Consider the following 10362-nt stretch of genomic DNA (forward strand, 5'->3'; position numbering starts at 1 on the left):
ACCTAAGACATGAAACTATAAGAATTCTAGAAGAAAATGTTGGGAAAAATCTTCCAGATATTGGCCTAGGAAAAGAATTTATGAGAAAGACCCCAAAGGCAATCACAGCAACAAAAAAATTAACAAATGAGATTCGATTAAATTAAAAAGCTTCTGCACAGCCAAGGAAATAACCAATACAGTGAATAGACAATCTACAGAATGGGAGGAAATATTTGCATGCTACACTTCCAATAAAGGGCTGATAACCAGAATCTATGAAGAACTCAAAGAAATCAGCAAGAAAAAAATCTTTCTCTCTTTATTTTCCCAATCCTATTGAACAGATCATCCTATTTACTTAACCAAATCTACTTTTCTTAAAGGAGGAGAGTTCTCTTTTTGTGAATGCCAGGATCCCATGGAGGACTTTGGTTAGGGTCCAGTTTTATCAGTCACACTTTGCAGCTACAACCCAAGGAATGGGAAAATTTGATGTCAGTAGACTGGGTTCAAGCTCTAGCTCTCTCATTTATTAGATCTCTATTCTTGGTTGAGTCACTTAAATTTTCTGACTCTCAACTTTACAAGGTCTTTGTAGGTGAATCATTATCCACCATCCCAATTCAGGGGTTTTCAGACTATTTATATTGTGTCCCCCAACCCAGCCCGGTATAAGTGCATAGGCTGTGCATAGGCTTCCCTTTGGGCTTACCGATGTTTCAGAGATATATGTGTGTGGGTCATGGGAGAGGTGGGAAAAGGTGCCTAGCAGGGATATAGCAAAGGCATTTGACACATCCTGGCCTCACTCCTACTAAGCCGTCAGTGAGTGAGTTGCTTGTGCTCTCTAAAATCTTAGGTGGCTCCTGCCAAAATAAGAGTTTACAGCTTGAGTTACTGGAGGTTTTCTCCAAAGAAGAGTAATGGATGATCGTACAGACCTCAAATCTCTCTGCTACATGTTCTGACATTTTACTGCTAATAGAGTTTGAGGAGAGGTGAATTGGGTGATTGGCCAAGAACCTGAATTTGCTTTCTTTTTTTATAAGTTAAAACCATTAATTGGAACTAAATCTTTCTTGCTTCTATGCTCCCATTACTGGTTCAAAGCTCTAGTTGAGCACTTATCAGTCTGCCAAAATTTAGCATAAATTGTATATAAACATATGAGGTCTGTTCAGAAAATATCCAGCCAATGGATATTGTTATATTAACAATGGCTGGATACTTTCTGGACAGACCTTGTATATCTACCTCCTTGTTCAGAGTCACTTTTTATAATACACCACTGTGTTCCCAACACCTAGCACCAAATCTAACCCAACTCAATGTCTACCAAACTCTTAAATCCATTTAAGTAAGGCTCAGGGTTGCTGGTGGATCTCTAAATGCTTTCCTATGATTTGCTTTAAAAATGGAAAAGGCAGACACTCATTTTCCCTAAAATCTTAGCTGGCTCTGCATGAATAACACTTTACACCTTGCACTGTGCTAGAGATGCTCTTGATCTTCGGTCTCCACTGGCTACAGTAAGGATCCCAGGTAGTTCTTTTATACAGGACCCACCCAGATCCCTCTCTCTTGAAAAAGCCTTGGGGACGAGATCTTGTTTTATTTGGGAAGTTTCAGGCCTAAACAACTTGAATTTTGCCTCGCTTGATTTGTCTGGTGCATCGCTAGCCCCACTGTGAGGTTCCCTTGTGATACTCTCTGGGTAAACAGAAAACACCAGTCAACTAGTGAAAGTTCAAGTTCTGCCTTCACCCCCTTTTTCTATCTTAGCCTTATTGTCTGTATAATGAAGAGCCTTATCTCTATCTTCCTTGGGATTGTTCTGAGGACCTAGCAAGGTAATGGTTGGGAAAGTGTCTTGTATCAAGGGGCCACAGTATGGGAGAAGTGATATTGAGTTTGAGTTGTGACGGAAATAATCCCAAGGAAGGAGCAAGATTCCTTGTGTTTTTGATCCAACCAAATAGTCAGTGACAGCTGGATCTGTTCAACGGGTGAGAAAAAGTTTTGTGGCCATTTCCTGAATGAGGTTAGAAGGGATATTGAAAACATTTGATTCCGTAATGTCTGCCTGTTAAGCTATTCAGTTCACACAAAATCTCTGAAAAATCTGGATGATAAATATTCTAGAAGTCCGTGGTGATAAAATGTTCTGACTGGTGCTCCATAGGAGGTGCGTAGCCCTTGGGCCCTAAGAGATGGCCCCACACATAGATCAAGGCAGCCTTATTGTCTGGGTAACAGGAATTTATTTCCCTGAAGTCCGGCATGCAAAGTCCATTCTTGGCTTGATGAGATTTAGCTTTATATAGACCAGAAAAAAATATCCCATGACTTACATCTTTGTCATTAAATATTAAATATACTTTCTCTATTTCTCATTGCATTATGGTGAGTTCTGCATAAGTCGATCTCCCCTGAAAGACTGGGAACTACTTTATTCAGAGAATGGTGTAGGGTTTATTTCAACATTTTCCATGTCTAGCACAATATCTGGCATATAGTAAATACTTCCTGAATGTTTATCGAATGACTGTCAAAATCTTTGCCAGCAATGTTTTGCTTTTAATTAGTCAGATTTTTTCTTTGCCAGTTAACAACTTCTCTTAGTTACTTTTAGCCATCTTATTATGTTCTTAGAGAACTTTAAGTTTGGTTTGATTTTTGCTATTGCCTTTGTGAATCCTGGGAGGAGGCCTGGCAGTTTTGTTATGGTCTGGAGTGCAGATACGTGTGCCCTCTGAGTCTCTGTATCTTCTTTTTAAGTCTTTTGTGATTAATGGGTCTACCCTTTAATCCTAGCAGAAAGTATGTCCTGGGGCCATGGTGCCACTAGGTCTGAGGTCCAGCCCAGTCACTGATTTGACTGCAAGTCCTTGTTCTCCTTACCTAGGTACTCACCTGTACCTTAAACCCAAATCTACAGGATAGTCCTTGATCAGCTTTGCTCTATGCCCTCTCTGACTGTCTTATTCAGATTCATCCTAAGTACTTAATGATTCCTGTGTATTCCCTCGAAATACCTTGATCACATTTCCCTTTTTCTCACAATTTCTTTTGGCTTGGAGTCTATGGGTCCACATAGTTCTTTAGACATCTCAGTGGAGCTAATTATGTACAATAAAGATGTCAAGAATTCACATAGCTGCCTCATAATCTGAACTCTAGTTTTCCTGAGTCCTGGGTTATTCCCATTGCCTAAAATTAAAGCTAAAATTCCTTAGTTTGGCATATAAGGCCTTCGCAATGTGACCCCACTGTACCCTTCTGGTGTAACCCTCTTCAACCCATCCCTCTTCCCCCAGGTCGTGGAGTCAGTGCAGTGCACTGAATTGTTTTTCATTCCCTGATCAGTATTCCTGTTTTCATACCTGTAGCTGTATTGTTCGTATATTGTTTCTTTTCTTTAGAATTCTCTTCTCCCAACTTGTCCATCAGACAATTTCTCATCAGTGTTTTTTTTTAATTTTTAAAAAACATTTAATTGTTATGGGTGCATAACAGTTATATATCTTTTTAGGGTACATGTGATGTTTTGATACAGACATATGATGTGAATTAATCAAATCATGGAAATGGGCGTATCCATCACCTGTTCTTATCAGTGTTTTGAAGCCAGACCAGATCATGGATCACCTCCTCTCTGAAGACTTCTCTGACATCTTGGACATCTCCAACAGAGTTTCAGCCTCTCTCTCTCCTTGCCCCAATCTCTCCCTCACTCTCCATCATTCTGGTTTCTCCCTCTCTCCCTCTCTCTTTCTCAGCTCTCATTTCTATATACCACTTATCATAAAAAATTGAAACCATACTTTTAAATGTTTGTCTTTGCCACCAGACTCTTAGCTTCCCAGAGTCAGGCAATAGGGCTTTTTCATCTTTATTTGCCCAGGATCCAGCACACAGCCTCATTCATCACTCTTGCCCATTATATTCTTTCTGAGTTAAATTAGCAGCACTTGAACTGACCCAGAAGCATCTTAGAGTATGCCCCCAAAAGACTGTCATGATGACTGACAAGATCTGGAATTTCCAAGATCTCTAATTAAACTGTCAATTGTCACCATGTTTTAACAAGGTGTTTTGCTAGAACCTGGGATGAATTAACACAGCCAGAAAAGGAAATCCATTTCTCCTGGTCTGTCCCATCCTGAGGCCACCCTCCCTGTCTACGCAGTGACTTATTCTTGATATGTCATGTATAAACAGATTCCAGCAGGGGTTCCTGTTTTAGAAGCCCTCATGCTCTCTAGTGGGAAGGGATTATAGAAAAAAAATTAAAGTGTACCCTGGATTTTGTTTTGTCAAATAGGCTTTTTACTGCCTTCGCTGAGTGGAAATTCACAAAGAAACCAATAGGTCAGCAAGAAATTCTCGGTCCACACTACTTCCTGACCTTTTCTTTGGGCATCTCTTATCATTGTTTGTCTATTTATCCACAAAAACAGGACCAACACTTCAACCAGGGGCTTTATTTAAAGCTTCAGACTTCCAATTGTATGAAGCTATTATTCTCTTTTTACCTCCTATTTAAGGGACCGATCTCTAGAATATGAGTTTACTCCTCATATTCCTTCCTAGAGTGGATGTTTAGAGCCTCAGGAGAAATCATTCCAAATTGTCAAGAAAGCTTCCCGCCAACAGCCCTGAACAGAGCATCTTTGACCTCTTTGTTCCTCAGGGTGTACACCACAGGGTTCAGTAGGGGAGTGATGACAGTGTAGGTCACAGAGATCAGCTGGTCCTGATCCCTGGTGATCTCTGACTTGGGCTTGAGGTAGGCAATGGAGGCACAGCCATAGTGGACAATGACCACGGTGAGGTGGGAGGCACAGGTGGCGAAAGCCTTCTTCCTGCCCTCAGCTGAAGCAATCTTGAGGATTGTAGAGATAATGAGAACATAAGAGATGAAAACCAGACCCATAGGTACAACAAGCACCAGCACACTGATAATCAAAGTCAGGATCTCATTGACCGTGGTGTCAACGCAGGAGAGCTTCATCATAGGTCGGATATCACAGAAGAAGTGGGCCACCTTTGTGGCACAGAAAGATAACTTGAATACAGAGGTTACCTGTGTTATTGCTACAATCAGGCCAATGCTGCAGGCCCCCAAAACCAGCTGGACACACACCCTCTTGTTCATAATAACTGTGTATCTCAGGGGGTTGCAGATAGCCACATAGCGGTCATATCCCATTGCTGTGAGCAGGAAGCAGTTAGTGATGCCAAAAGTAACAAAAAAGAACATCTGTGTGGCACAACCTGCTAGTGATACAGACTGGCTCATGCCTACAAGACTGGAGAGCATCCTTGGGAGAATGACCAGTGTATACACAGTCTCTGAAGTGGACAGCATGCTCAGGAAGAAGTACATGGGTGTGTGAAGATGGTGATCAATTCGGATGATGGTTACAATGATTCCATTGCCTGCTAGGGTTAAGATGTATAGTGCAAGGAACACCCCAAAAAGGGTAATCTGGTGCTCATGGAAGCTGGAGAAACCTTGCAAAATAAACTCAATGATGAGAGTGTAGTTCTCTCTCATCATTGAGTGGTCACCAAATCTGAAGTGCAGAATAATAAAAGTTATGTAATTTCAGCAGAGCAGCTTAGACATATTTCTGAAATTGATTGGCATTCAATAATTCTCAGCGATAAATCTAGAGATACACTTCCTAGTGGATTCAAGTTAATCCCTGGGCTTACTTATCTTTACTTAAAATATTTCTATTCTGTGGCCATCTGTTACAATTTCCTATGCATTCTAGAATCACATAGTCTCTTTCTCACTGTATAAACAATGCGTGTTCCTACTCCACTCCTGATCTTCCTCCCTGACATCTGGAATGGCCTTCCTCCTCTTCTCTTATTTAATTCTTCCCCATTCTTCAGAGACCAATGTAAGCTTTCAGCCCCCCATAAAATCATATTATACTCTGATGTTCTCATGTCTATTTGAATTATTTTCTAACCCCATCATTGCTGCCTCTCCTCACACAAATACTCATCAACTTTATAATAATTTTTATATCTTTTCGTATTTCCCTAGTTCAGGATTATGCATGAATTGGGTGCACGAAAACAATTTGTTTAGGGATGAACTGGAGACTTCTTTTCTTTTAAGAGTATGAATCATCCTCCTTGCACATCCTTTAGGAAATAGAAGCAATGCAGAAAGGCTCATCTTGTTTTCAAGAAGAAAAAGGCAAATCTTAAACAACCACCGACCTCTCCCCACTGCTGTCTGAATGATGGAAGTCTGCTGACAGTTCACAACGCCGATTCACATAGGTTATAAAATATGCTACATCTCTACCTTCCCTAACCTAGAAGGCAAATTTACAGCCAAAACAACTTTGCGAGTAGGCATACACCTACTCCGCAGAGGTAAACAATAGTATTAGGAAAGATGCAGCAAATTTAAGTGTCCCTCACCTAAAGCAAAAGCCAACCCTGAATATAAAAGAGTTACACTAAAGATATATCATTTTGTTGAAGGATGGGGATCAGTTCAATTTATGTAATATTTCACATTTTTGTCTCTTTAAACAGTAAACTTCTGTAGGGTATTTAAATTATATTCTAATTTGCTTATGCATATTCAAAAAGATACTTTTTGCATAAAGTAAATCGTATCAATGATGAAGGTTAGTAAGTATGAAGACTTTCTTAAAGTTTATAAAACTCTATTTAAAAGAAGTTGACGACCAGCTGTTAATCATTAACACTAAGCATGCTAAAAAGGCATAAAGATGCAATAGAGAATGCTTCCCAATAGAGAAAATCATTTGACACTAAAGTATGTGGATAAAGGCTTGTTTTCTGTGAGGTCTCTGAGCAAAAACTAGGCAGTAGTCCACCATGGGGTGGTATGGCACCTTTATGGTGAAATCAGAAATGCTTGGCAGAGCTTTGGATTGTTGTAATGACAGGCACAGGTGCTCTTGGCAACTAATGATGCTAGATGCCACGCATGTGATGGTCCTGCCCAAGGAAGAATTGTCTTATTTCAAATACCAATAAGGTTCATATTGAGAAACACTGGGCTAGAATGTCATCTGACTTGGCTGAAGCCTGTCTGTCTTGAGGTAGAAGAATGGCTATTATGACCTGGTTAGCATCCTCCACCCTTGGAAGCCTATAACTGTTCAAAGGAAATAGAGGGAAGAAAGAACAAACATTCTTATGAAGACCTCCCCAGTTGTGATAGGAGCTGTTATACTATAATAAATCAATATTTGCCCATGGATAATGAGCCCCATTCCATCCCCTTTTCTAAAGGGCACTTACATTACTCTGCCTACCACTGAGGCACAGCAGGAGAGCCGGGCTGGAGGAGGCCAAGAAGTAAAGATTGAAATCTGGGGCTCCCTTGGCCACAGTGTGTAGGTGGAGGGAAGAGCAAGGTGATCAAGAGGTTCTAGGACGGCTGAGACCCAGTAGGCGGGGGATGCACAGACTCCAGCAGGAATGTGGTCAGGCTTGAGAGCCATAGAAATTCTTGACAGCCCCTCTATTTGAAAAAGCCTTCGAAGCCAGAGAGGATGCTCTCCAAGGATCAGCCAGTTGGGCTTCTAGGAGTCACTCCCTGAAGACATTCTGAAAACCACCCTGGGCCTGGGAGGATGCAGACAGCAGGTACCTGGGGGCCTCGTTAAGTATGGGGCTCATTTACTCAATTGCAGGGTTAGTGCTTTGGGAGCCTGGGGTAAGTTTTTACTTCAAGTAGCAATAGCATTAGAGGAAGCTGTTTATTTAGTTGAGTTTTACTTGTTTGAATAAGCACATTGTATGTGTGTGTGTGTGTGTGTTTTGTTTGTTTATTTTTGTTTTTGTTTTTTTAAACAGATGTGCCTTGGAAATCTACAGTGACAAATCTAGGCAGCTCAAGCTTAGAGCCATACCATCTTGGATCCCAGGAAGTTTAGGCCCTTTTACTTACAGGCAGGAACTCTACTCAGTATAAGAATCTGGTTTTCTTTTTAAAATAAAAGTATTCAAATATGGCCATAATTCTGCAGAGGGCAGTTCCATCTTCACCCTGTGGCATTCAGGATTGGAAGCACCCAGTCTTAAGACCTGAAGATCCTCTCTTGGGGACTAGAAAACAGTCACAAACTTGTGAATACTCTGTTCTCTTGACCAAGAAATTTCCTTCCCTTCTCCATTTGGCAAACTTTTACTAGTCCAAGACCCAACTTTAAATTTACTTCCTATTGAAGACTTTCCTTGAGTTAGTTTATTGCTTCTTTAGCAATTTCTCAGTCTAGCATGCGGTGTTTATGTGTGGCCATTCATTCTTTAAGCACTTAGCGTATGTCAGTCCCTGTGCTAGTTGCTGGAAATACAGACATGGACGGGATGCTGCACCAACTTCTTAGGAGCTCACAGCTTTTATTCAGGTGACAGACAATAATATTAAACTGAAATGTAAGTGTACGTAAGACAGAGAAGAGACAGTCCTTGATCAGACTCAGGTTGGTTACAGAAAATTACAATATGTAGGTAGAGACCAGGTTACAGAAGATGTTGGGGGATTTGAATTTATCAATTTTAAGGACCTCACAAGTGATTCTCACTTATCTCTCCTGTTTCTACACTTCAAAGTTCCTTAGCAACTGGCCTCTTAAAGACTTGAACTTCGTCACCACCAGCCACTTATGTCCTCTTACCACCTATCTGGTGACTTTGCATCTCTGTTGGAAAAAGGCATACCCAGCACTGGGATTTGGTATACTGATCTGGCAGCAATGTGAGGATGAACTTGAGCTTGGTAAAAAGAAGCAGGAAAACCAGCTAGGATGTGATGGAACAGAGATGATTGGGATTGATATAGAGGGGTGGCAGTGGGCCCAGAGAGAAGGGACGGATGTGAGAGACATTTGAGGCAAATCAATAGGGCATATAACTGAATCAATGCATGGATCTAAGGAGAGGAAAGAACCAATTGTTACTACTCTCATAAGGTTCATTCGTGCCAACTTTCTGATTATTTACAAATGTATATAGCTTCCTACAGTAACAGATGAATCAAAGAAAAATGATCACTATATTGACTGTCCTTTGTTAGATACAATTGGTGGCCATGGGATCTCATCAGGAAAGCAGGAGAGTCAGGCAATAGAGCTCAATGCTTTATGACGTCATTGCTTGGGGACAAATTAGGAAGATTGTAGAAATGGGAAACTGGGTTGATGGTATAAAATGTGGTACCTGGTAAAAAGGAGATGTATTCAGCTTCAGTACTGACTAATATTTATTGAACATTTCACAAATTTTTGTCTCGCTTCTTAATCCTCCAAATGACATTATGAGTAGCAGTATCTCATTGCATAGATGAGAGATGTACGAGAAGCCCACTCTGCCACCAACAGTAAACATATTGGGATTTGGTGTTAGAAAGAAATGAAAACATGTGGGGTGACGGTAGAAACAAAGCTGGAAAAACAGCCAAAAGAGCCTTCTGTAAACTCCTTTAGTTTTGCAAACTGCTTTACTGGAGGGCCAGATTTCAGTAGTTCTTATTATAGTTCATTCACAACATTCAATTCAGTTTAGGATCCCAGGTCTAGACCTCCTATTAAGGCTTTGAAATTGTTAATGGGAGTCTTTTAGAACCCTGAATAGCTCACAGAAGATTTAACTGAGTTTCCTGAAGTTATGTCTGCTCCCACACGGTCTTCCACCCTATTCTTGTCGCCTAGAGCTGGGGTGTCCAACTTTTCTGTGTGTGAAAACTCCTTTTTAATTTCAGAATATTTCATGGATCTACAACTTGATAATAGTTGGATAACAATTGTATTATTTGTACATATGATAGAAAAAATAAATTTAAAAAAAGGCAACTGTGACTTAGAAATTGGTGCTTTCAAATGAATTATGCTACATTCAAAAATAGTTGCACATGCTTTTGTCAGTATTTATTCAGACTGCACATGGGAGTGATGCACACAGGAATCCTGGGCTCCTTGTAGCGACTGAGGCAACTAGGAGAGAAGAGGGGATGACGCCTGAGATGCATTTGTTAGGCCATTAGGTAGGGGGAAAGGGATTAAGTGTAGGGGAATGGGTGGCAATGGAGGAGAAATGCAGATAGGCGCTGAGTGGTTTATTAACCCATGTAGGTGTATCCAGGAAGTAATACTTGGAAGACTGACAGAATAGTTGCCTTTTACTGGAACATAGGATCAGAGACTATAGGAGAAGCCCATTTACAAAGTCAGGACCTCCTTAAAATGGGGAACCCACTCTACAAATGAGGTCGAGTTCTCTAGAAGCAGAGCCTTAAACAAGGTTCTGGGTACAGTGATTGATTAGGGAGTACTCCCAGAGGAAAGGGAATGAGAGAAGCAGGATGGGACAGGG

The 10362-nt window shown here is 40.8% G+C and overlaps 1 protein-coding gene across 1 annotated transcript; it reads right to left on the reverse strand.

Moving 5' to 3' along the window:
* Positions 1-4551: 4551 nt before the first annotated feature.
* On the reverse strand, positions 4552-5605 carry LOC105824456 (olfactory receptor 10J1). The gene has a single exon (XM_012661892.1). It carries the CDS (start codon positions 5543-5545, stop codon positions 4616-4618), a length of 930 nt encoding a protein of 309 aa, XP_012517346.1. The 5' UTR covers positions 5546-5605; the 3' UTR covers positions 4552-4615.
* Positions 5606-10362: the final 4757 nt, after the last annotated feature.

Source organism: Propithecus coquereli, unplaced genomic scaffold, assembly GCF_000956105.1.
Source record: "Propithecus coquereli isolate 6110/MARCELLA unplaced genomic scaffold, Pcoq_1.0 Scaffold74, whole genome shotgun sequence".
In the NCBI taxonomy this organism is placed as follows: Eukaryota; Metazoa; Chordata; class Mammalia; order Primates; family Indriidae; genus Propithecus; species Propithecus coquereli.

Excerpts from the sequence above, each read along its gene's own strand:
- LOC105824456 (XM_012661892.1), bottom strand. The coding sequence starts at position 5,545 with ATGATGAGAGAGAACTACACTCTCATCATTGAGTTTATTTTGCAAGGT.